We start from the raw sequence: 27,962 nt of genomic DNA on the forward strand, positions 1-27,962 counted from the left end.
ATGTTGGTTGTATGAATGAAAACAGCTTTTTTTTCTCTTCTAAAGACTGTAGTGAGTCTTGCACAGATTTGGGTGGTTGGGTTGGTGTAGTGGTAGTTTTCCTCGCCTTCCCCCTCTAGGACCCAAAATCGAGCCGGGCCAGGGGCACAATGTGGATTGGGTTTTCAGTCCCTTCTTGACTGTGTGGGTTTTCCCTGGAATAATTCTCTGAGGTTTTCCTCCCACATCTTGAACTGAAACTTCCTAATACAGCTTGTCAGTAAAATTTGAACTTTCAATGATAAACATGCTGCATATATTGTACATGTACATCACAAGGGCAACTAATGGATTTGAAAAATTCTGTTTCAGATACTTCTTGCAAAGCATTGCATTTGGCGTTGACAGGATTAGTACCCAAATTAAGGAAGTTTAATGTTTCTATATATTCTTGGTCATGACATTATCAGGAGATTTAATTTTCTTTCTGTTAGGATGTCGGATTGTCGTTGAAGAACCTCCTGGCCAGTGTAGATGGTCTCTACAGCTCCCTCCCTCCTCAGACGCACCGGAGCATCCAAATGGCTCACAAAGTACTAAGCTCAGACATGGCTGAGCTAATCAACGCCATGAAGCTTGCCCAACGCTATGCTACTACCACCCTAGATCAAGACTACAAGAAAGGCATGCTGTCTGCTGGACACATACTCGCTGTTGATGCTAAGAACCTACTGGATGCTGTGGACACGGCCCGCTTAAGTGCACAGGAAATATGATACCGATTCAAAGATGCATCTCCATTAAATACAGAGTAATTCAACACAACTCCTGGATAACGTCTACTGAACCTGATCTCGTTGGAGGTGCCAAGATCCTGCTCAACAGTTCAGAGAAGGCCCACTTAAGGGCACAGGAAGAGTGATACAGATCAAGAGAAATGTCTCCCTTTGTAGCATATAACTACATGTACTTTACCACAATGGCCCAGGTTAATCTACTTGGACGAGAATACCTGGTCTCATAGGTTGGTGTCAAGAACTTGCTTGACAACTGCCAAGAAGACCTGCATATAGGCCCAGGATGTATGATACATTTAAGGCTATCAACAAGGTACATTCATTCCTCATTTACAACCAAGCAAGAAATGATCCAGTCAATGTGGGCACATTGCCAACTGTACCATGTACTCGCTGTTATTCAGGCCCACTTAATGCTCTTGGAAGATTTGACGAAGATAGAACCTACTCCCCAATTTGAAGACTGAAGTCAGGACTGCAAGCAGGAATTGTAGTCTTCCATCATGAATTATTTATTTATTCTTAATACTTCTTTAAGGTTCTGAGCATGGCCCGTTTTAGGGCTAAAAGCACCCCCCACTAATGACGTCACTTTTGCTTCAAATACCCGGCTATTGGACAATCATGCCACACCATCTACGCGATCACAGCATCATGGATGCGCTAAACTGGGCTAATAGTGAAGTTAGTCGCGGGTAAACAAACAATTTGGACGTACGCGTGCGTTAGTGAAAGTTGACACATTTATCTGAGATCGGTACTTGCATGTAGCTTCCTTTTTTTATTATTAGTGCGGAATTCTATTAAGTGTGAATCAGAAGAGGTTACTGATGTAACTTTTTTTTCCAATGCCCAGCTATAACTTTAGCCATCACTAGACTGCAAGGAGAGCTATGTCTGATTCTCATATTCTCACTTTCATTGCAAACAATTCTTGTTGAATATTGCAGAAATGGCCCATTAAAAGGCCCAGGAGGTATGAGTTGTTCTAAGCATTGCGAACAAAATTTGTATGTATCATACCATTATTTTGCAACTGTTTCCATGGTAGTTTTCTATGAAGCACTATTTTCTCCATTGTGGCTTTGTGGAATGGGGTCCAATGTTTTGTCAGTGGTTTAATTTGTACATGTTAAGCTCTATTTAAGGTGTATAAAATTATGTCAACATTTGATATTTCTTTAATAGTGGGGGAAGGGTCTTGTGTGTGTTTGGGGAGAGAAATGATATCTCCTGTATTTGTGTGATGCCACTGGCCTTATTAATATGTTGTAAATGCCTTAATGGGATTGTACCCTGACTCAAATTGTTCTTGTTATGCTTTAAGAGGATGTCAGAAGGTACATTGTAAGACTGGGCAATGCTCTGACCAGACACTCTTGTTAATGGCCCAGCCATTTTGTATTTCTTTCATAAAACTCAAAGCACTTGAACCGAAAAGTATGACTGAACAAATATATTTATATATAAGACATTCATAATTAGTTGTCATGGTGTTTGTCTTGTTTACAATGTCGTGTCTTATCAATGCGGTATAATTGTATCTTCCCTAAGATTTTCCTGCTCAATGCTGAGATTGAGGTTGAACTATGTTCCTTTGTACTATGTATTAATCATTTTCAAGAGTATTTCTAATTATAAGATGAAACATTTTTTATCACACTGAGATAGATTCTTGTTGCATGGAACCGATTTGGTTATTTGAATTTTTTTCTCAGAGTGTGAGTTACCACATTTAGTTTGCCTGAAATTTATCTGGAAACAATATACTCACTTAATCATTATCCTAGCAGTATTTAACATTAATGTTCTTATTAGTGTTCATCCTGTGGTGGAGTGGAGGCATTGTCTGAGTTGGCTGTGGCTGTAGAATGAAGCCAATACTTGAGCAAGCAGTTCAGCATGTGACCTGGCTGTAGCCATAGCCAACGTTGTTTTGGGCAAGCCCTTAAAGGTGCTATGTTGTTGTGTTTTCACTTTACATCAAATTCTTACCTCTGACCTTTGGCAATTTAAAAACAACATTTTATTTTATAAGCTCAGAAAACAGTTATCGTCACAAAAAGGTAACCCACAGAAATGACACACAAACAAACAAAATATCAATTTTTGACTAATGTGGGACTTTTGGGATGCTAGGTGGCAGCAGACTTAACAAGGTAAATCCATTGTTCTTGTTAATGGAAATTTGCCTGGTAGGTCTGCTGCCACCTAGTGTTCAAAAGTATACCATTCCTGCTCAACAGAATAAATTGCAGCTCTACAAGGTTGTGTGTTGAGATGCAGCCCTAGTATGGATTATAAGGCATGCCATTATTGATGCAGATAACAGGTTGTACAGGTCAAAGGTCAACATTCAGTGAATAGAATAGTACTGGGAGAAAGTGCAATGACTTAGCACCTTTAATGTCTCTAAATAAAATTAAAACTGGTGCTTTTATTTTCCCTTTCAAGGAACACCATAAAGAGATGTATTTATTATATATAGTTGTACAGATTTAGTAAGGTGATTGTTTTTACTGTATATTCTTGTAAGTTGTTACCCAGGAGTGTGTGCCTCAACTATTTACCCTACCCACATGACAAATCTTAACTGATTTACATTATAAACATTTGTACAATTCACATATATTCATTAATTGTAAAACAGTTGCCCTAACTCCCTCTGGGGTGCAGTGGGCATTTGCTGAAAATATGAGAAATTCTTCTTATTCTTCAGTAACTTGACGCCCAACCTTTGGCACTGATCAAGGGCCTATTTCACAAAGAGCTAAGATTGATCTTAACTGCAAATTAATCCTTAATACGCTTTAACTCTTGACATGACTATAGTACATGTAAAAGGGGGGGGGGTGGGTTGGTAAAGTTTAGTTAAGGGATTTGTTGAGTTGCTTATATCGTAGACAACAAAATCCATAGAACTATTAATATCAAGTATGTTGAATTGAAAACTTAATGAATAAGTAGAATTTGCACTTGAAGTAAGCACTTTAAAATTTGACATTATGCTTACTACCACGTCTGTCAAAAATGATGTAAATTTTGAATCTGTTAGAGGACAGCGTGAAAGAGTCTAGCATCATGCATGGAGCCTTCGGCTTGTTAGTCAGAGCCACAGCCATATTGATTGAGCTAAAGTAGTCTGGTCCCTTGTTTATATATCGGGAAATTGTACCAATAATTACTTGTGCATACAGTAAACATGACAAATTGTTATCAGTACTAGTACAACGTTTAATAACACAGTCCTTCCAAAATGTACTGCATAAAGAAAGTATAATGGTTATGAGCTTATTCATGAACACACTAAGTTGCTACGCACAATCCAAAAGAATTTGCTTAGCCATGTATAAGCAGTGGCAGGTTACCTGCCAAAACTGCTACATATATTTGATGTTGTACGCTGTTTGTCACTGGTTCCCTGTTTAGTTTTGCTTAGCAAATAAATGTGTTAAGCGAAAGAAAGGAAGGAATACAGTTGTACATAAGAATTGGTCAGAAGTTTATCTTTGTAAATATGTGTTTAATATTTAACAAGTGCCAATGTAATTATGCTTAATTTGGAATCAGGAAAATCATGTTTGGGATAAAATTATTATAGTTTTTGTTTTGTTTTGTGGTTTATTAACAACTTAACAAGTATTTAAATTCAGTATCATTGTTTAAGGGCAAACAACCCACATAAAAATAGAAAACTTTAACACCTCTCAAACATTGTGTCTTTGTGAAGTATAAATGCAAACATTGATAGTCTGTTTTATTGTTGAAAGGCAAGCAGTATAAAGAATAGTGTATTATTTGAAAGCTGATAAACAGGCCCACTTTCATAGAATAGAGGATTATTATTGACTAATCATTTTATGCCAAGGAACAAATAAACAGGGAACCTGTCATAAACAATACTTATGCTTGGTATTTTGGCTGGTAACCATTTTCTTTGTTAGCAAAATTGATTTGTGCTAAGCCGAATTTTGTGCTTCAGTAGTAAATCAATATAAGTGGAGAATTTGAAATTGAAGCAGCTCACTATTTCCATTCTTTGTTGTTCTACATTGATCAGGGTTTGACTTTAGTCAGTCATTCATAAATACCTCAGACAGTTTCGCTATTCCTATTGGTGGAGAGCACGTCACGCGGGTGTGTATAAACCTTTGTTCATGACCAGTAAAAAGTGTTAAAACATGGGCGTGACACGCGAGCTTGCACCTGTGCTTATTAGACAGTTTCTTCATTCCTATTGGTCGAGAGCAACGGCTGAAACAGTTGTGCCACATCACGCGATACTTGCAACGTGCACAGCAATCTCCTTATAAGGAGTTGTTTACCCGAGGGCCTTACCATTTCATAGCTGGAGGGGTGTTGTGTTGAAAGAAATCATTGAACATTTATAATTTTTGCATTTATTTTACTTTTTGACCAAAAAGTGTTGATGTTTTTTTACCGAAAAGTTATTTATGAATGGGAATCAAGTGTGTGGAATCGGTTTTCAACTCGTGGTTTAAATCCGCCGAGGCCTGGTTCTTTATAATTTACCTCGACTTCGTCAAGAACCAGGCCTCGTCAAGAACCAGGCCTCGTTGGGATTAAACCACTAGTTTGAAAACCTCTTCACCACACATTGATTCCCTTATTAATGCACTAAGAAATATTCAGTGAATACAATGAGCTGAATTAAGTTTCAGAAATGCTGCATGTTTTTTAGATCTGAAATTGGAGATACATGTGTAAGTCTTTTGAGCCAAGTACTGTGTTTAAAACATCAAATCAATGAGAGGGAGTCCCAGGTCTTTAAGTCTTTGAAGCTATCTAAAGTCATGGTGAATTTTCAGATTATAATTTGTTTTTACCCTTCTGAACACCGATGTGTATTTATGTACTGTATACTCAGTACTTTCCTAATTCCTGTGAAAAAAATCCACAGGCATAGGGATTCAAACCCACAACTTTAGTGCAATTATACCCATCCTAGAAATGTTTTGTTGAAAAAAAAGGGGAAAAAATGAAGGTAAGCTTACCAGGCAGTGGCTAGGGTTAGAGATAGCTGAGATGGTGTCATCAGTAACCTGTATAATATTTGGTTAAAAACCCAATCTAGTCAAAAATGCTTACCAAAATTTGATTAGGTTACCCTGTTAAGGTTTGTTGTACATTTTTTTTGGTTTTTACTCTTGGGAGTATATTCAAGATCTTCAACTTTGTTGAAAAAGAAAGACTCGTAGTTGTACTATAATAAAGAAACAATTAGGATTAAAGATTTAAATATTTGTATATTTGTTCTAGGAATTGAGCGTACAAGTTGAACATCCATGTTTTCATGGAGACTGAAACACTGTCAAGGCGAAAAACAACATCGATTAGGGGAAGAGTTAATTTATTTTTTTGAATAGTTTGAATTTCAAGAATTACATTTATTTAACATTAGCTCAGAATCGAGTTGTTAGTGATATTTATTAAGTGGAAACATTTATTTGTTTTCATTAGTCAAAGCTCCATATCTAAGTTTTTTTTGCAGCATGAAGCGTACACAGCTACCAATGTTAAAGGCAGTGGACACTATTGGTAATTACTCAAAATAATTATTAGCATAAAACCTTTCTTGGTGACGAGTAATGGGGAGAGGTTGATGGTATAAAACATTGTGAGAAACGGCTCCCTCTGAAGTGCCATAATTTATTTCGAGACCTCAGATTTAGAACTTGAGGTTTCGAAATCAACCATGTAACCGCACACAACTTATTGTGACAAGGGTGTTATTTTCTTTCATTATTATCTCGCAAGTTCGATGACGGATTTAGCTCAAATTTTCACAGGTTTGTTTTTTTATGCATATGTTGAGATACACCAATTGTGAAGGCTAGTCTTTGACAATTACCAATAGTGTCCACTACCTTTAATTGAGTAAGAAGTTGAACTACTAGTGACTTTTGTGTTCATTTTCTTCAGTATGTGTTCATTAAACTTGGGTTTTGTCAGCGAGAGCAAATCACTCTCCTTAATTCACTTTCTTTAAGGAGAGCAATTTACAGCTCTCCTCGTATTTAAAATGAAGGCCTGTGTTGTGCCACTTTCTTTATGAAAGGAAGACCAACCAACAAGGCGTCCCTATATAACTTCACTTAATAGATTGAATGGTCCCCAGATGGATAATCTAACACCCGTTTCAGACAGGCGCTAGAGAGTTGCGCCTAACCAAATTCTGAATTAAGAACATGAAAAGTTTGACGTCTGAAACACATTGCATGCAAGCCTGATTATCTTTTGTATAATATTTAAAACCTAAATGGCAGTTCAGTGCAACATGTCTTATTTGTAAATTGGTTTTTATATTATCAATAATGGATGTTTATTAATGCACAGTTTTGCACAGTTTAGTAATCCAGTACTTTTTTCTTACTTTGAATGGTCTCTGGGTGCACCCATAATTTGCATTTGGTAAATTTGATGTTAAAGAAATCCCAGAAGTGTCAGCATTTCATATCATACGTGTGTGAGATGAGTTTCTATACATTATAATAAATACAAACATATGTATTGCAAAATGTTTCATGCCTTCTCTCTTGGTTTTTGTTCTTGTTCTGTAATCAGTAATATCTAATCATATGACGGGATGGGGGATTTCTGATTTTTATTCTCTAGAAAAAAAACTGATAAAAACTGGCTGACAGGGGTAGGCCTTACCAAAGGAACAACCGAGTCTGAAATCAGAGGCAAGTTTGCATTTTCCTTTTTATAGTTGGCAACTTTGAACATTCTAAAATAAGATGGATGTTAAAAGCAAATTTGCTAAGATGCATTTAAAGGACACAACCAAGTGCCACTTTAGAATTTGAACCCCCGCACACCCCGATCAAAATAAAACACCAAAATTTGATGCTCTAAACCACTCGGCCATGACGGCCTAATAAATATGATGATACAGTTTTATAACCCTGAAAATAAAGAAGATTTTCAGATGGCCTATTTTTGTAAAAATTCTACTTTTCCCCTTCCTTAAATGCAAAACGGAGTCCCTTTAAAAGAGCGAGTCCCTTTAAGTGTCAAATGCGTTGGTATCCCAGCGTTGTTTATTGTTACACTAACACTGGTACTAATGGGTATCTGACTACTTGTGTGTTCTTTCACAAAGTAGTAATTCATGTGTAAATATTAAAGTCAACATTGTAACGCACACGATGTATGCTGTATACAGTATGTGTGTTACACATCCACAGTGTACAGGACAGAGAGAGCTACTTTTTTGCACTTTCACTACATTTAATATGCTGTGTAAGCAGTTTTAATTTTGTCTTTATGATCTACATTGCACCTCCATGCTTCCTTGCTCTGTTAACAGTACCACTACTAGCTGTGCCTTGAACGTTGCTGTTTGGCACACATCCATGAGAAAATAAGGGGTAATTTCAGACCGTTTGACTTGAGACTTTGAGGAGCTCTCGCTGGTAAGAATTGTTAATGTTATTGTTACTTTCTGAAGTTATTTTGATCATGGAGCAATAATTGCTCCATGTTTTGATCTACATCTACATCAATGTCGGTACTCATCAAAGCCTGTTCGGCATCTAGATTAGGAACGGGGGGGTGTGGTGCTTTCAGTGTGAGTAGTGGACACTATCAAAGTAACAATGTGATCTTGCGTTTAATTAATTTATTCAGGTGTAATTTTGATGGATAACTTTCCGTATGGCGCCACCACTTTCTGGGACTCACTCATTTTTAGAAAAAGGGATATCTCATTGAGGTAAATTAGAGACTATTATTTATTTCATATCGAATGAAAAAGTGGTGGCGCCATACGGAAACTTTTCCATTTTGATTTTGACAATCACCTGGTATATTATTTTACGTGGCCTTAAAGGCCCTTAGGAAAAGTTTCCGTATGGCGCCACCACTTTTTCATTCGATATGAAATAATTTAGTATTTAATTTACCTCAATGAGATATCCTTTTTTGTAAAAATGAGTGAAAAAGTGGTGGCGCCATACGGAAAGTTATCCGGCCCTTATGTGGTTGGTCAATGATCCGGAACTGGTCCAACGACTCACTGAGTGTAATTTATCAGATATTTTTATATTATGTGTAATATTTAGTGAATAAGACAGAATAAGGTAGTGCTTTACTTTTAAACAACACAGTGACCTAGCCCAGAATGGACTCCTCCGTTGCTAGTTGCTATAACGTAACCCTCCTGCCGACGCCACCGTCGGCAGGAGGGTTCCATAGCAACTACTCCGTTGCATACAACGTGAATGAGTCCAGGGTAAAAAGGTCCTTGATTGACCATTTTGAATAAAATTTACACATTTTTTTCATATTTACCTTGATGATGCTGACTTGAAGGGTGGGTTGCAAATTGTCGGTTTTTATCCTTTGGATGACAATATTTGTGTTAAACAAAATAGAAATCAATGTCTCTGTTGGACAAGTGTTGAATTCTTACTAGCTTGTAAAGACTTTTGTGCACTGATGTATACTGTACAAAATGTGCATAATTTGTCATAATGTGTTGGGCGCAATCTTTGAAGCTGGCCCTTTTTTTTATTTGCACAAGCTGCAATTATTTATTACATCTCTTTTCATTACTATGTGGTTCGTAGACCTGGTTGTAATACAAGTAATAAAAACAAGTTATAACAATAACAGTTTATGTAAAAAAAGATAGGACAATGAGCTATAGGGCCTAAATAATTTAAACATGTTGATGTACATCAAATCCTAAGCACTTGGAGGTCTGAATGATGGAGGAACTGGAGGTTGGAGGGGATGAGATGGCGTCTTTGACCCATGCAGAGCACAAGGCAGATGATACAACAGGTTTCGTCGTTGTGGCTGCAATCATGTCTGCATTGGGAGGTATCCTCTTTGGCTATGATATAGGTAATTACATGTACTTTTTGTAGGACAGAAAACACAATGTCCACAGATTTACGTTAAACTTACACAGTTTGAAGATAATGATAGCAAAAAGCTTCACTGAAAATATTACTTGCTGAGGTGCTATAGTTTTAGAGAAATGAATAAAACAATGTCATGAAAAAAATTTTTGTCTCGTGATCATCCCGCACATGAGACGAAAATTATTTTAGCATGTAAAAACGTATTTTCATGACATTGTTTTACTCATTTAAAAAAAAACACACCTTAGCAAGTAATATTCTCAGGGAAGCGTTCTACTATCAATATTCTCAAACAGTGTAACTTTAATGTAAATCTGTGGACATTGTGTTTTGTGTTACAAAAAGTACCCTAATCCTTTAATGCACAACACAGAACATGAACAATCGAAATGAAATAATATAGGGCCTATTGAGCAAAAGTTGCAAAAATAAAGACTCAAACAAATATTATGAGTTTTTAAAGTCCCTTGAAAGCTTGGCGAGCTTGAATGTTACGTCGTTCCATAACAAAAGTGCAATGAAATGGCAATTTCATTCACAATAGAACATGTAGAATTTTATGGGGAAAAGTAGTCCGAACAGGAATATATGGAGAAAATATATTAGACAGGAGATACTGTAGGCCATGAAGAGCTTTGAAAGTTATGAGATCTGCTTACAGTGATGAGATAATGTACAATGATGTGTGCACTCAAATAGATTCATTCAGATTTCACCTCTTCCTCCTTCATTAATGATCTTTCCTTCAGACCATTATTTGGAGAACTTGAATTGTTAGTTTTCTCACACCCATTGCAACTTTCCCTCAGGTATTGTGTCTGGTGCCCTTCTTCAGTTAAGAGAGGAATTTGAACTGTCCTGTCTACAACAAGAAATGGTTGTCAGTTCTCTTTTGGTGGGTGCTCTCATTGGAGCCTTATTTGGAGGTAAGTTACAAAGAGACACAATTTGCTTGTGAAATATTGGTGGTGTTTTGCTTTTATTATAAAAACTTAAAAGCTGTATATAACTCCATATTACTGTGGTTTTATATTTGTTCTCAGGGTTTCTAGTGGACTGGATCGGGCGTCGCTGGTCCATCATTATTAATACTGGAATCTTCATAACTGGGGCAGTCATACTAACCTGTGCTCCTATCTATGAAATACTTGTGAGTATATTGTGTTATTAATCTGTTGCACAATGGGCAGCGTACTTACAAATGCCTATGCTGTCCGCCAGTTTGGGAGTGAAAATGTACAAAAAAGAATTGACTCCCAAAATGGTGGGCAAAGTTGGTCGACATGCATTGTGCTGAGGTACTTTCTGCATTCTACAATGGGTAGTTATACTTGGATCATGTAAAAAGCAGTGTTTACAGACATTTTTTGAGCACCTACTATGTCATCAGGGGTCGATTTCACAAAGAGTTAGGACTTGTCTTATCTCGAGTTAGGACAAGTAACTAGTCCTAACTTAGGATTAATCTTAAGGTCTACATGCTACAGTACAGGGTTGGGACTCGTCCTACATGTAAGTCCTAAGGTAAGTCTTAAGTTAGGAAGAGTTTTGTGAAATCGACGGCAGGCCTGATACAACACGTAGGCAACAAAGGTGATTGCCTCCATGCCCCTGGTCATTGCCTTGGTGCCCTTGAAATGCTAACAGTAGAATTTTACAATATCCTCATCGGTGCCCTTTACCAAGGAGAGAATGCCTTGGTGTCCTTGCCCTTTCAAAAACGAAGCATACAGGCCTGTGACATTGAACAGACTTTTTAAACCTTGTTTTCGTCTTGTGAGTTGAATTTGTGTCTGAATTGCCGGCTACAGCTAGATGTCCGCGTCATCATGCATTAAGGTATAGGAGGTCCTTAGCAACACCCTTAGCAACAGCCGTAGTCATAGCTGTGTAGACGCCAATTCAAATACCAACTTGGCCTAAATACCAACTTGACCTCTACTTCCGGGTCAACCCAAAGTGGGACAATATCGATTTTGAAACTTTTTTCAGTTAGGGTTACATTGGAGATTAGCCTTAGGTTACCATGACCCCATGTCGACCTCTACAACCGGAAGTGGCACCATAACTCAAAACACTATTGAACTAATGTTCAAACTTTTTTTCAGTTATAGACTCCTTGGTCCTTTTAGCACATAATCCAAGCAAAAGAACACGGAACAGCTTTGTGTTTGTTCACAAACACCTAATGTCTAGTTTGGTTTTATTGCTTTTCAGATTCTCGGTCGCTTGATCGTTGGATTTGCCGTTTCATTGTCGGCCATAGCAGAATGCATCTACATCTCAGAAATCTCCCCATCGGTAATTTATTTTCCCTATTTCTATCAAACCTATGAGTTTTGTTTTTACCCAAATGACTGCGCATACCAAGGCTCTCATCTTGAAGTTGCTGTGGGCCTTGTGATGTAAGGCGGTCTCTCATTAATCTCTCACCTTTCAATTCATGAAAATATTCTCACCATTGCACTCATGAGCACTTATCATTTGTATAGGGTGTCATGGCTGAGACCATAAGAGCACCGAATGGTTCAGCGGAGTGTGGTTTTGAATCCCGGTCATGACACTTGTGTCCCTGAGCAAGACACTTAACTATAATTGCTTCTCTCCACCCAGGGGTAAATGGGTGATGGCAGAGATGGTTCTTGTGATTTGTTTAGCCGAGTAGCGCATATAATTGTCGCACAGGCTGTATACTCCCCAGGGAGTTGAGATGGGTTAAGGAATGATTTAAAGCCCAGTGACCAGTAATAATGTCGGAAGCACCTTCAGAAGCCCTTGGGTGTGAAAAGCACTATATAAAAACTGGTTATTATTGTTATTATTAAAATATTATTCTCCCCTTTCTGCCTTGATTTAAGTGGAAGGTTAACAAATGGCTGCATCATTCTTGAAGATGTATTGCCTGATACCATTAGCTGTGCAATACTGAATCAATCAAAGTATAAAGCAAAACAAGGGGATGTATTTTTGAGGGTTTGGATCCAGACTATTCTTGTTTCCTTTGTTAAATTCACAAGTATTCCAGATACTCATGAGGAGAAACTTAAATATTGTTATTGGAAGACATCGTTAGTATCCAACCATCAACTTTTCAAAGATATTGTTAAAATCATCAGAGTGGAATGCAACCGCTAACTGACTAATGCTCTCATAGACTGCAAGTCTCACGCATATTCAAACTTAGTGAATAAGTTGGTCCCAACCATAATGAGTTTCACGTGTGCACGATTTTGTTTCTTTAAATACTTGAGCTTACGTAGTTTATGGCTGCCAAAATTGTACCATACTGTTGGCAAAGGTCAAATTTTTCCATGAACTATAACAAGATAAATTATAATAATTTGTGTGCCATGAGATTAGATTAGATTAGAATAGATTTATTTATTCTGCCAAAGTTAAAAACCAAACGCATCAGAAATTGTAGTGCACCTCGAGCTCTCTAGACTTTACAATCACAAAATGAGCATCACTAAAGTGACGGATTGGAGCGTCATATAAGAAGCCACTGGTTTAAATGTTAAGGGTCAATGTGCTTTTTTCTAACACAAAACACAATGTCCACTGATTTACATTAAACTTACACAGTTTGAAGATAATGATCTAGTAGAAAGCTTCCCTTAAAATATTAGTAACTGAGGTGCTGTAGTTTTTGAGAAATGAGTAAAACAATGTCACAAAAATAATTTTCGTCTCAGTTTTAGCATGTACATGTAAAAGCGTATTAACCTGTTATGGTATGGTATAATACCATAATTGGTTAATACATTTTTACATGCTAAAATAATTTTCGTCTCACTGAGACGAAAATTATTTTGTGACTTGCTTTACTCATTTCTCAAAAACTACGGCACCCCAGTAAGTAATATTTGAAGGGAAGCTTTCTACATTATCTTCAAACCGTGTAAATTCAATGTAAATCTGTGGACATTTTGAAAAAGTACCCGAATCTTTTAACAGTCAAGTCAAACTCAAGCCAAAGCCATAACCATTGTTTAACACTACACATACACATGTAGTCATGTCATACCATCCTTCTTCCTCATACTTTCATTGATTGCTTTAACAGACAAAGCGAGGTCAGTTAGTGTGTGTGAATGAAGTTGGAATTACCCTAGGTATCCTCGTAGCGTATCTTGTCAACTTCTTCTTAATATCAGTGCCATCAGGATGGTAAGTCACTCATTCATTCATTCTGTTTTATTGTCACACATATACATGTAACAATGCACAGTGAAATTCACTTTGGATTTGCGAGTCTAAAAACATTAAAATTACAATTCATCATCATGCAGTTTTGGCCCTTTTGAAACGTGTACTATGTTTGAACAGTTTTGACGATTTGACCTGCTTATAAATCCTCAAATTACGGTTTTGTGTTCCCGTAATGCACCTCCATGTAATCAAATACCACAATCACATTCATTGCATTTTTGTGTTCTAATACTTTTAAGTAGCAGTTTTAACCAGGATTTGGTAAAAGGGTGTAAACATTTTCTGAAAATTTAAAAACTTGGTGTCCAATTTCTTCCGTTACAATTATGTAAACAAAAACGGATAAGACATGTTGCCCAATTTAAAACAAGGTTGCCGAAAGATGCCCAGACACTGGCTAACACTACAGTATGTTTAGCATTTTTAGTATAGTCACATGTATGTAGGTCAGCGGTTTGGATTTGTGACACTAAATTTAAGCATGGCAAGGTAGGCCTACATGTTATAAACCACAAGGAAAACTGACTGGATAAATTTCAATGCATTTTTGGGTTGGAATGAAGTGACTAGAGCGGGTTTTGAACCTGGGGCCGATTTCACTAACGCCTTTTGGTCATCGCAAACGCCGAAATCGATCGCTAAATCTAAAATCCATCGCAACTTAGCGATGGATTTTTAGCTGACGATTTCACTAAAACTTAACGATGAATATACTTGTCGCAAAGTTTTATTTAGCGATGACAATCTTGCGATGACATGTTAGTGGTCGCAAAGAAAAAGTTCATCGCAAACTTATGATACATTGCGCCATTATGTGCTTATAGTTATAGCGGTGTACGTTTTGACGTATAAATTGTCCATGATTTAGAGTAAAATGAGTGGCGCTACATATAGTCTTGCTGTATTTTACCTGGTAGACTCAGATTGCCGATGACAACTATCAGCGACGCAATTGCAGCAAAGAGCCCCTAAATATCGGTAAAAAGGAGATACTATATGGGTTCGATTATTTTAACCATCACTTTTAGAAAAAATGTGTAATGTAATGGCCCAGGCAAATTGACAGTGTGAAGCTTAGTATTATGAGACGGATATGTCAGAATTTTCATCAATCCCACCATTACAACAGATTTACAAAAACTTTTTATTAAAATCTAAAATTATAATAGAGGCCATAGGCCTATAAATGCTTTAACCCTTTGTAAATGAATGCCTAAACATCGTCCACAATAGTTCGTGTGCACCAACATGACCTGCGATTTACATATAAACTGCACAATGCCATTTCATTTCGAGCGACGATTTTGTTGTGGGACGCAAAGGTCACTACTTTTAGCCTCGTACAAAAACTTTATTTCCCTTTTAACGTCATTACAATTGCGATGACTTGAGTGAAACGCAGAATTAGCGACATCGCAATTGCGATGGATTTGAGGTTTGCGATCTCATCGCAAGTGTGTTAGCGATGATCGCAAACATAGACGTTAGTGAAATCGGCCCCTGCAACCTCCGGATTAACAAGCCGGTGCTCTATCAACTGAGCTATGTACATGTACATGTAAATGTATATCGCCCTATGTTAGCGATCTCCCTGTTTTGTCAATATGTTTGTTTGGGAGTGCAGATCAGAAGTCATTTATATTTGTTCTCTCTAGGATCAACTGGATGGAGAGGAGAATCTCAAGACAGGAACTTTTTAAAATTTTATTTAGACAATCCTTCTGTATTTAAATTGATCGTTGCTGTATTTTTAAATGTTTTTACCTAATTAATGTGCATTATTGTACTTTTTATCTACCCGAGATATGAAATAAATATAAACCTTTAACTGTTAGTTTTTATTTATTTACAGGAGGTATATGTTTGGCCTATCAATATTGCCAGCTGTTATCCAAGGGGTTGGAATGTTCTTACTCCCTCCGAGCCCACGGTTCCTGATGCAGAAAGGGAAAGAGTCACAGGCGAGAACGGTTTTGCAGAAACTCAGAGGCACTGAGCTCATCGAGGGGGAACTGAGTGTCATTAGAAACTCATTACTCACAGAACAGGTAAGTAATAAGAAAACAGAACTCTGCCAGGAAATATGTTGCTATTTCAGACTTTGTTTCTTTTATTTTTGACAATTCGAAGATCTCCAACAAATGTACTCTCTCAAAAACTAGTGTGCAACCAGTGTTGTAGCTAGACCAATTTCAGTGGTCGGACTCTAAATCCAATTTAGTCCAACCACCAAGGGCGAGCGTTTCAACAAAGTTATTGATGTTATGGGGCCATCATTGCTGAAGCGAAATCTGAGGGAAATCTGTGCTGGGCAGAACATTGTATTTTGCTCAGAGTGCTGGGCAAAATTTGTTAGTTCTGTGGGCTACAACACTGTGTGCAACCATTCAAACTGGGATATGTTAGGAAAATGTTTCCTAAATACTACAAGTTTAAAATAATTACTCCTCGAAAAACCAATGATGTACCATCATTTTATTTTGTGTTGCATGTAAAGAATTGAGTTGCAATGAATGTACTCTTATTACAGTCAGCTGAATTAAATTGAATTAAATTGAATTGTCTTTGAAGGACTACAGAGTGTGGGATGTTCTGAGTACCGTTAACAACATGAGAGGGCGCTTTCTTATTGGTGCTGGACTAGTTTTTTTTCAGCAGGTATGTCTTTCTGTTTATTTGTTCAAAAGATGATCCCCCCAAAAGCAGATTCCTCTGTGTTTTCTCCCAGTTTCATCCTCATTCTCAAATAATAAAGATCTGCTGTGGGTGTCATCATGGTCGTGGCCGAGCGGATATGAGCACCGAACTCAAGCTCTGTTGTTTCTGTTCAGCAGAGTGTTGGTTTGAGTCCCGATTGTGACACATGTGTCCTTGAGCTAGACAATTAACAGCAATTTCTTCTCTCCAACCAGGGGTGAATAGATACCTGTGAGGGCAGAGATGGTTCTTGTGATAGCTTAGTAGCGCGTATGTGTTGTACAGCTGTATACTCCCCAGGGAGCTGAGATGGCACAGTGACCAGAGACCTAATGTTTGAACCGCTTTGAGATGCCCTTTGGGTGTATAAAGTGCTATTTAAAAACCAATTATTATTAATGAATAACCACCCATTTTTATAAAGTGCTTTTCACACCCGAGGGCTTCTCAAAGCGCTTCCGACATTATTACCCTTGGTCACTGGGCTTTAAATCATTCCTTAAACCATCTCAACTCCCTGGGAAGTGTACAGCCTGTGCGACAATTATATGGGCTACTCGGCTAAATAAATCACAAGTAACCATCTCTGCCCTCACAGGTACCCATTTACCCCTGGGTGGAGAGAAGCAATTACAGTTAAGTGTCTTGCTCAGGGACACAAGTGTCACGACCGGGACTTGGATGTTATAGGCCTGTAAAACAAATAATAGATGTTTTGCATCCCTGCAATGGAGATACTATTTATCATTCATTGAAAGATGGAATTGTACCATTCAACTGTTGCTTTACCTCACTGAATCTTACATATTTCACTTCATGGAAATCTTCTCATCACTCATAAACATTCATTATTTATGAAACATTCCTGGTTTTCAATAACAAACGGTGTCGTTATTATTTAGTCGATTGCGTTAAAAACATGAGAACGTCATGCAAAGCATAATCTTACTTGCATTGTTTTTGTTTGTTTCAGTTCACTGGCCAGACCAATGTGTTATACTATGCACCAACAATCTTCAAATCTCTTGGTTTTGAGAGTAACACTGCTGCTACCTTAGCAACTGTTGGACTTGGAATAGTTAAGGTAAGCTGAACAAAAACAACTAGATGAGAGCGGGATGTGAACCAATGACCTCCGTATTAGTATACCATCATTCTACCATTACTGAGCTATCTAGCCCTATGTTGGTAGTCTCCTTATTTTGTCAATATCTTTGTTCGGGGTGCAGGTCAGGAAGTCATACAACTGTTGACTGCTCTGTAGCCAGGGATCACACCCAAATTTATGATAAAACCTGGGAAGCAGCAGCCAGGGGATTACCTTCAGGGGTTGCAACTTTTCATCTCAGATTACGAATAATTAACCACAAATGAATTGCATTACAAGTGTTAGGACATACAGCTAAGGCTTCTTGTTTATTTATAAAATGCATCGTCACCTCTTGGTGGCAGCATTTTGGGAGTCAGATCTAATGTGTGTTATTACGTGAGGGGACTGGGTTTAGCTCAGTTGTTTCTTTACCTTTATTGACCTTGGTTGGAATCCCACACAGCGGACCGGAGCCTTGTTTGTGGATTGGGTTTTTAGTTCCTACCTGATTGCGTTGGTTTTTACCACTGGGGTTTTCCCCTCATAAAACTGAACATTTATTCTTGTTTCCTTTTCATCCTGTTATTGATGCCAATTGTAAACAATCTAAATTTATTTTTGATGCGAACCATATCTGTATGCCATTTGGGTCACCATAGACCTTATCACAACTACTTGGTACATGTGCATTAGGCATGGAATGAGGTGCATGCTGGTCAAGCTAGCGATCAAGTTTGATTGTTAGCTAGACCAGCATGCACCTTATTCAACAGTTAATGCTTGGGGTATTTACAAAAAGGTCTATGCGCAAACTGTTGAGCTCTGCATGGGAGGTCGGTGCAAGGAGTCTAATCGTTAAAAAGAACAATTACCGGGAAAAATTGCTGGATGACATGGGTGCTTTACTCAGAGTTACCAAACCAAATATTTACCTTTCCCTAATAAAAATTAACAATTGTTCTTATTCCATTTAGGTGGTGACGACATTTATGTGTCTTTGTTTTGTGGACAAGGCAGGAAGGCGCCATTTTCTCCTAGTTGGAGCTGGAATCATGACAGTCATTATATTCACTCTTGGTATTGTCACCCAGGTACAGCATTTGTAGTTTTGTATTTTTATGTGAATTGGCAAATAAATAATAATAATAATATTAATAATGATAATAATAATGACTTTGACCCTCTATGTCAGTCAATACAGGCTTCGAAATAACCTTGCGCCACTGCGCTGTTAGCGCTTGGTCCACAATAAAATGTCCTGTGACCCTCTATTTCTACAACACTTCCAGCGCTTATAATAAAAACGTTGGCCATTCTTACGTGAACCATTTCCCCCCCTCGAAACATTGCTGAATCCTTCTGGGCCGGTCCTTTTTTTGCTCACCCAGGGGCTAAGCTTGGCCCCAGTATTTCGGATATCTATTTCTACCCCTGCATACATGTATGATCACTCTTGGTTTTGTCATCAAAGTACAGTTTTGACTCTCTATATCAGATTAATTTTTACTTTAATTTTATTTTACTTCTCTAACAAATCAGATTTTTGTCAAAACAATTGTGTACATTAGCCAGATATATAGTTGTCTGTTTCCCAAGGGCATCCACAGGGAACAATGGTCAGCCCTTTCACTACTAGGATTGCCTACCCCTGATCTACCCTGACAAACCGACATACCCTAGGGAATAGCCAGCCCTGCTGTGTGGTAGGGGTGAGCAGTAAAACCCTTGGGTAAATCTTAAAACAGGCAGCCGGAACCCTGTGGACTAGGGACCTGGGATTTCATCTGAGGGTACAGTGTGAAAGTGCATCAGGGGTAACCGTTGGGTAAAAAGCTTCCCAGGGATAAGAGATAAACATGAACAATGTGAAAAGGGCATAATAATTATGAATGACGTCACAATTCTAACCCAAAACAAGGCCATAGGCGCAGCCACTGCAAGTGGCTAGTACTGGTGTTGGCGTGACATACGCCTATGGCCTCATTTTTGGTAAGAACTGTGACGTCATGCATGTATATTAAGAGAGGCGTATATGTAAACATGTGTCCTAAACTGACTTGCCACATTGTACACGATATGAGTGTAAGTTTTCTCATCTTTCTGAATTCCGAATAAAACTACAGTGAGTAAACCTTTGTTGTTGTTTTTTTGAATTGTCAGGTCTCTCTCCCCTCTACGGCTAAAAGGACCTGCTTTATGAACACCTCAGAGGAGAATCTAACAACGGTTGTCATGTCTCAAATGCAAGATACATCCCGTCTGGACAGATCACTAAACCAAATGGACCTCAGTATGCTGAGAATTCCTGACTCGGCAGTAAAGGAAATGTCTAGAAACTCATCAGAACTCCTAATTGGATTAATAAGCAAAGGTTATTTTGAAGAGACAAGAAGAGACAGAGTTAAACGGAAGGCAAATCAAGAGTCCACATCCAGTAGTACAAAAGTGACCTTATCATTGGTGGATCCCGGAGGTCAAAGGTCAACATCAAGTAGTACAAAAGTGACCTTATCACCGTTGGTAACAGGAGGGGGACTTTTGACAGGGATGACTGTACCTGAGCAACCAAGCCAGACTAAGAAAGGAAATCTGTATACAACTGCTGCTGTAAGTGGAGTCAGTGATAGAACTTCACCACATGAATCTGGCAGTGCATTAATGACAACATTAAAGCCTGAGGCTACAAGTACCGGTGGTATGTCTACGGAGGATGGACCTGGATTGGCGCAGATAGTTGCAGTTATCTCATTGACCTTGTATGTCGGAGCATATTCATATGGATTTGGACCAGGTAAGCATTTTTCTTTCCATGTTCTGTAAAATGTTGTTAAGTTTACTCATTTGACTGTTACTCCTGGTGTGGCAGGAGACTTCTGTCATGGTGAACTGTGTATCAATTTTTCTTTTGAATCAACCTCCAGCCCAGGAGTAAATAACAAATATCATAGTAGCAGTAAGTAGACAAATGGTGTTAAAACCAGAACCTCTCAGTTGGTCTTCTATCGACATCATCTATTGACCTAAATAAAAGCAATACTAGATTCCAGCGCCATAGCAGCGTGAATTGAAAATAATACGTCTTCTACGTGCAATAACTATGCAACACAACAAACCATAAAAGAACTATGTAACCAATTGGCGCTCTTATCGTGTGTCGTCCGGAAAAACAAAACCAAATACACAATGGATCCAGCATCAATCTTCCTGAGACTTCATCATGTCCCACTCATCACCACAATGTGCAAGAGAAAAACTTCTTGAATTTCACCCAATTTGCCTGTTCAAAACAATCACATCACGATTAAGACAGTGAGAAAGTATTTTGTATGTTTGTTTTCTTCTTTTCTAGTCGGCTGGTTGGTTTTAAGCGAAATCTTCCCTGCTGGTATACGGGGTCGAGCGAGTTCCCTGGCATCCATTTTTAACTGGGGCACCAACGTTGTCGTCTCACTAACATTCCTGGATGTTATAAGTAAGTCATTTCATTTTTTTCCATTTTTTTTTTCCAACAAAACCTCAAAAAATGGAGAAGATAAATTACGTTACATTTTACAATTAAAGGTATAAGATACATAAACACATGTTTAAAGAAATAGGACAACCTCAACAGTCATGGATGACCCCCAGACCATCTTGACAAAGTATGAAACAAAAGGATTTTAACAACGATCTGAGAAGCTGAAATGTAAACATTAATGTTAACAAGGATATATCTGGAAGAAAAACTACATTGACGAATGCAAAATAAAAATTTTAACCATATATTTGTATAGTTCAAGGAGGTCTGGGAAGTATATTTAAACTATCAAATCAATCTAAATGCAACAACCAAGATTACATAAAAAATATGAGAAGTTTATTAATTTGAAAGTGTTTTAATAACCCATTGGGAGCCGGAGAGTAGCAGACAGATGTTCATTTAAAGGGAAGGTATACGCTTGGTAATCACTCTTAAATTAGTGCCAATTAAAACTTACTAGGTTAGTTCAAAGTACAACAGCTTTCCATAGTATAGAGCCTTTTGAGAATTATTTCACTTCCAAGTAATGATTTAGTTATGGAAAAAGATATCAGTTTTTATCCCCAAAATTTGAATCTTAGAAATGCTACTGTCACATACGTTTTTCTCAGATTTAGGGTTTGGATCCTTGTCATGACACTTGAGTAAAGCACTTAAAGGCAGTGGACACAATTGGTAACAAGTAATGGGGAGCTGTTGATAGTATAAAACATTGTGAGAAACGGCTCCCTCTGAAGTAATGTAGTTTTCGAGAAAGAAGTAATTTTCCATGAATTTGATTTTGAGACCTCAGATTTAGAATTTTAGGTCTCGAAATCAAGCATCTGAAAGCACACTTCTTTTGACAGGGGTGTTTTTCTTCCATTATTCTCTCACAACTTCGACGACCACTTGAGTTCAAATTTTCACAGGTTTGTTATTTTGTGCATATGTTGAGATGCACCAAGTGTGAAGAATTAGTGTTATAAAAAAGTTGTAAAAAGATGGGAAGGTATTGCTCCTAGTGGATGTTTCCCATGCCTACATTGTACATACATCCTTACGGACTGTGAAAGGGCCCAAAGGGTAAATTGGCAACAGGGTGGTTGATTTGGGCCGATAGCCCAAATCAGTTAAATGTAGGTAGCCATCACCCCTTGAAGTGGTCCTCCGGCCTCGTTGTGATGTAAGGTGATCTCTCATTAAAATAAATACAATTAGTATGCATGCTTGCTTTTAGATTCCTCCAATCACCACAATTCAATCAACATATTTCTGTCTCTTTAGGCTTGAGGATTTGAATGGCAGTGAGCACTGTAAAGAGAGCGTTTGCATCCTGGATTGATTGATTCAGTGACTACTGAGTGATGGACTAACTGCCATCTTGCATGATTACTTGAACTTACATGTATACTTTGCTTAATGACTGACTGGTTGCTGTGATTGCTTTCTTGCTTAATAAAGGCACTGGACACTATTGGTAGATACTCAAAACTGTTGTTAGCATAAACACTTACTTGGTAACAAGCAATGGAGAGCTGTTGATAGTATAAAACATTGTGAGAAACAGCTCCCTCTAAACAAGAGGTAATTTCTCACCAAATAATAAAAGACTTAAGGCCTGAAGCCTTTATTAGGCATCTGAAAGCACACAAATTTGTGCCAGGGTGTGTTTTCTTTCATTATTGCAACTTCGATTTATAACCAATTGAGTCCAAATTTTCACAGATTTGTTAATAATAATAACAAAAATAACAACCGCATTTCCATAGCACTTAACACCTCCAAAAGAAAGTCTTTAAGCGCTCAGAGGAAACATAAAATTAATTATGTATATGATGACTTTAATAGACATGTTTTGAGAAGAGTCTTGAAACTTGAGATCGTGGTGGCTTGTTTGATGTGTAGAGTGAGATTTTTCCATAAGTGAGGTGCAGCAAACTGATATCTATGTTGACCATATGCTTTGGTGGCAAGGGATAACGAGAGTGTCTTTGTTAGCAGAACGGAGGTTTCTAGTAGGATTGTATGGAGTATGGTGTATTGTTGTTGTATGCATGTTTGGATACGCAACAAGTGAGAATACTGGTCTCAATTACTGAAAGTGTCTTGTGTCTTTAACTGATTGAATGCCCGTTAATTGCATGACTGTTTTTTCCTCTTCTCTTAGATGGTATTGGCCCATCCTGGACCTTCCTATTATATGGTGCAATATGTGCAGTTTCCTTCATCTTTATTTACCTCATCGTCCCAGAGACCAAAAATAGATCTTTAGAGCAGATATCAGCCAAGCTCAACAAAAAGTAAGAGTAACATCGATTCAATTTTGACCTTCAAGTTCCGCGCCCAATCTCTGCTTAAATGGAAAATACTGCTTATCAAACTCCTGCAAAGGATGCATAAGCAGTGAATAAATAGTACTCATAATATGAATCAGTGTCTACATGTACTTAAATACATGTAGTGTGCCTTTTATTGGACTCCCATTTGCTGCATGGCTGAGTTACTGTTAAGTTTTCAAACTATACTCGCTAAATTGTGTTTTAACTCCTATGAAGATGGTGCATTGCATGAACAATGCGTGTTATTGAGTTGCTGCAAGACAAACCTACAAGAACTCTATGGGGGGCTAATAAATAAGAAAATTCTTCTTTTTACAGTCTCACTAAGTTAACTGTTGTAATTTCTTTATCAATAGCAAAAACCCAAGTAATGCTTAGTTTCCTTTAAACCGATGCCATTTTAGTAGACACTGATATTTATATCAATATAACTGGCGGCTTGCCGGCAGGAAATCTTGGTAGTCTAGCATTTCAGAATATAATGCAGGAGTCATAGGTTTGAAACCCTCCAGAAGAGGTATATTAGATCTGAAAAGAACTGTTCTGCTTATTACGTACTACTACATAGGTAGGGGGTACATTGTAGGAGGTAGGACAGGACTAATTTCTTGCGCTTATTGGTTCAAGGGGACTTTTTGTTATTAACTTCACTGCTGCGGAGTGAGTTCTAAACATGCTGCAGCATACAATATACACACCAAGTTACATGGCTCTTTTCAACTTGCTATTGTCTGTTGGTGTTTTTGTTGTTTTTTGTTTTGACAATGACTAGAGAAAAATAGTAGAAATGTTGAGACCCCCCTCGAACCACAGAACCCCCTCGAACCACAAAGCGAAAAAATGTTAGTCCTGGCCGATTTCCTACCTCCTGCCCGTTACATAAAAGCAGGACAGTTCTTTTCAGAACTAAGTAGTCTCCCTAACACTGAAATCTACTCAGCGGCAATAGAAAAGTAGACATGTTTTGTACACATCATGGTGTCACTGCAAACTGAAATATACATTGAAACCTCAATGCTCACCATGCAATGCCTCAAAGTCCATGTCTGTTTTCGGTTTTTTTCAAATGAGACTTCTCTATGCTTTTGTCTACAGGTCCCACATGACAGGGCTTTCTGGACACAGCTGTTTTAAACGGCTTGGTTCATGTTTACAGTGTTGCCATGAGAACACACATCAGAGACTTCCACTCTCAGACTCCTTTACAGATGTTAACATCGGAGTGGATGAAGGAGTGTGTGAGGATACCATAGAAAACTGACGCACTAATAGGTAGAAAGTCAAGGTTCTTTCTCTTGGCTTTTCAAGAACAACAGCTTTTATAACTAGCAGGGTCGTGGCCGTGACCCTGCAAGGTTTTAAACGGCAGCTTAAGAGCGAGTCACTACTCTTTTATTCCCATTCATTCAAAACCTTTTTGGTGAAAATGCGTAGTAAAGTATGAAACTCTGTAAAACTTATACATTTTCCAACGTCCTTGAGCTCTGGACGTGTGTTGCATTTTTATGACTGGGACAGTTTTTGGATATGCATTCGTGCGCATAGTAGTGTGCATCTAAACGTATCCGAAACAACCGGTTATAAACAGCTCCAGCTGGTCATTATCAACCGTTTAAACACCCCCACGTGAGGCGCTCTCCACCATCTAGTGTGACAATTGCGCTTCATATTCCATAAACATAATATTGGTCCAATATTCCTGTACTTAAAGGCACTGGACACGTTTGTTAAACTGTCAAAGCCCAGTATTCTCACTTGGTGTATTCCAACATATTTATGCATAAAAAAAAAAACCTGTGAAAATTTGGGCTCAAGTCGTCATCGAAGTTACAAGAGAATAATGAAAAAACCTTGTTGCACAACTTTGTGTGCTTTCAGATGCATAATAAAAGGCTTCAGCTGAAGTCTTTAATTATTTGAGTGAGACATAACGTCTTTCTCAAAAAGTATGTTACTTCAGAGGGAGCAATTTCTCACAATGTTTTATACTATCAACAGCTTGTATTCTTAAAATATACTTGTATGTTTACTTAAAAAAAACAAAACATGATTTTTTAATACACGTATTCCAAAATTGGTGTTCAAAACATCGTGAGAGCAATATTTTTTGTCTATAGTTGAGGCAAAAGCAATTCTTCATAAATTTTATTAAAATTTTGTGTCAAAACTTCAAGGAACACGTTGCCTGGGATCGGATGAGTTGGTCTATAAAAAGCGTTTGAAACCGTAATTTGTATGTATATATGTATAGGCATATTTGTGTAGATCGATATATTCTACTTTTACAACATCTTTCTACCCATATGCATTTTATAACAAACGGTTACAGAACGCTTTTCAAAGACCAACTCGACTGATCCAAGGCAACGTGTTCCTTTAAGACTAACTGATTAGTCTTAGGCTGTGTCCGAATGAGTGGCTACAGCTACGGCTACAGCTAGATGTCCGCGTCATTATGCGTTGAGGTGTAGGACGACCTTAGCAACACCATAAGCAACAGCCGTAGCGGCCAATTCAGATTCGGGCTTATACATGTTGTCAATAACAATACACATCTTTGTGCAATTCTTCTTATTACGTTTAAGCCAAGCAATGGTTAGCAAATCCTGTGAACAGCCACAGTTTACCAAAGTTGTAAAATACTTATGTGAGGTTAATTAAACAACAAAGTGCTTCCTCTAGCCTTCATTGAACTGCTGTCACACTCGACTTCAAAATTTTGTTTACATGTATATAACATACAATTTAAATTATCTGAAAAGCGCTATTGTATTTGCTTTGTCTGTAAACTGTCAGCATCCTCAGAATTATGGACTTTAAAAAAAGATTACTTAATGCAAATTCTATTGTATTTTTGTTATGTTCTTACATAAATATACAAGACAGTGGACACTATTGGTAATTGTCATAGACTAGACTTCACAGTTGGTGTATCTCAACCTATGCATAAAATAACTAACCTGTGAAAATTTGAGCTCAATCGGTCATCAAAGTTGCGAGATAATAATGAAAGAAGAAAACACCCTTGTCACACGAAGTTGTGTGCGTTTAGATGGTTGATTTCGAGACCTCAAGTTCTAAATCTGAGGTCTCGAAATCAAATTCGTGGAAAATTACTTCTTTCTCAAAAACTATGCCACTTTAGAGGGAGCCGTTTCTCACAATGTTTTATACCATCAACCTCTCCCCATTACTCGTCACCAAGAAAGGTTTTATGTAAATAATTATTGTGAGTAATTACCAATAGTGTCCACTGCCTTTAAAAATGTTAACGATTTGTGTTTGGGTTGATCTTATGTGACTTCCTTTATACTCAAAGAATATTATTAAGTAACTTATTTTGGATTGAATAAAGAAAAACTAAAGGGCGGGCTTGAATAAACGACCTCTAGATTAACGTGCCAGCGGTATCCCTATTTTGTTAATATCTTTGTTCAGGGGTGCCAGTCAGAAGCCATACAACCTGTTACTGCCCTAAAGCCAGGGATCACAAACATTAGCCTAGAGATTGCGAGTTAGATTGTGTGATAGCAAATCTGCGGGGGGGAATTCCGGCTGGCTGATGCAGAGAAATAACTCCAGTCTCAGACTTGAAATCAAGTCTAGGGATCAGACCCAAGTTTACCATACAACATGGGAAGTGGTAGCAGAGTCATGATGGGGATGTGAATTCTTGCTTTTAATAAACCACAAGTGAAATTGACTAGGTGAAATTTGTTTAACAATTTTGCGGATGAACAAAGAAAGCGCCGCATCCTGATTCTCATTCTAGTTAATTTGTCTTTGTTCAACCCCATACTATTTATGAATTTACCCAGTCGGTGTCCCTTTTGGTTTATTGCTTGATACAAATTAAGTGGTATATGCAAATATTGATCATGCCTATACATTAACTGAGTTTGAAATGATCGAAGATTTAACAGGTGTTTTAATATGTTTCTAAAAACAAATCTACTTTTTTAAAAGGTTGCTTCAGGGTTTCTTAAGGAATAAAAATAAATATATAATTCTTTTTTTCAAACTTTAAGGTTTGTTGTCAAGTTTGTTTGTTTTGTGTTGGAGTTCTTGTTAATGAAATTGATTTGGCAGTGGTGTTTATGGCAAAATGTCTCCAGTGACATAACATGGCGCTAACCATCCATTTTACCCCATGAAACATTTGATAAGTAAACAGTTTGCCTTAAAAAGTTGTTTTAATTGTATTTAATAGTGAGTTAAATAAAGAAATTTAAACTCCAGGCATAGAGCCTTCAGGGCTCAGTTTCATAGAGGTGCTTAAGCAGAAAATATTGCTGAACAATTTTCTACTCGGCAGGATACCAGTCACAAATTGTACATGTGCAATGTATTTTGCCTGTTTCTGGCCAACAAAATGTTTACCACAGTGGCAATGTCATTATTTGCACGCAAACAATGAACAAAAGAAAGCGAGCACAATCAAATTAATGGGGC

At 37.7% G+C, this 27,962-nt stretch overlaps 2 protein-coding genes across 9 annotated transcripts in view; both read left to right on the top strand.

Moving 5' to 3' along the window:
* LOC139952742 (focal adhesion kinase 1-like) overlaps positions 1–7,319 on the top strand; it is an 80,328-nt gene extending 73,009 nt beyond the window's left edge. For all 8 annotated transcript variants that reach the window (XM_071951954.1, XM_071951956.1, XM_071951957.1 and 5 more), the window contains one exon: positions 474–7,319. In XM_071951954.1, the coding sequence (XP_071808055.1) occupies positions 474–755 (282 nt within the window). In that variant the 3' untranslated portion in view covers positions 756–7,319. The remainder of the gene's footprint in view (positions 1–473) is intronic.
* A 675-nt stretch (positions 7,320–7,994) lies between these two features.
* On the top strand, positions 7,995–27,482 carry LOC139952536 (solute carrier family 2, facilitated glucose transporter member 10-like). Its single transcript, XM_071951704.1, has 14 exons — positions 7,995–8,215; positions 9,494–9,650; positions 10,480–10,596; positions 10,714–10,820; positions 11,888–11,971; positions 13,737–13,840; positions 15,735–15,930; positions 16,454–16,540; positions 17,553–17,663; positions 18,644–18,760; positions 19,830–20,460; positions 21,019–21,141; positions 23,339–23,471; positions 24,606–27,482. Exons 2-14 carry the CDS (start codon positions 9,509–9,511, stop codon positions 24,769–24,771), a joined length of 2,118 nt encoding a protein of 705 aa, XP_071807805.1. The 5' UTR covers positions 7,995–8,215; positions 9,494–9,508; the 3' UTR covers positions 24,772–27,482.
* Positions 27,483–27,962: the final 480 nt, after the last annotated feature.

The sequence above is a fragment of the Asterias amurensis genome, chromosome 20 (genome assembly GCF_032118995.1).
Source record: "Asterias amurensis chromosome 20, ASM3211899v1".
NCBI classification, from domain to species: domain Eukaryota; kingdom Metazoa; phylum Echinodermata; class Asteroidea; order Forcipulatida; family Asteriidae; genus Asterias; species Asterias amurensis.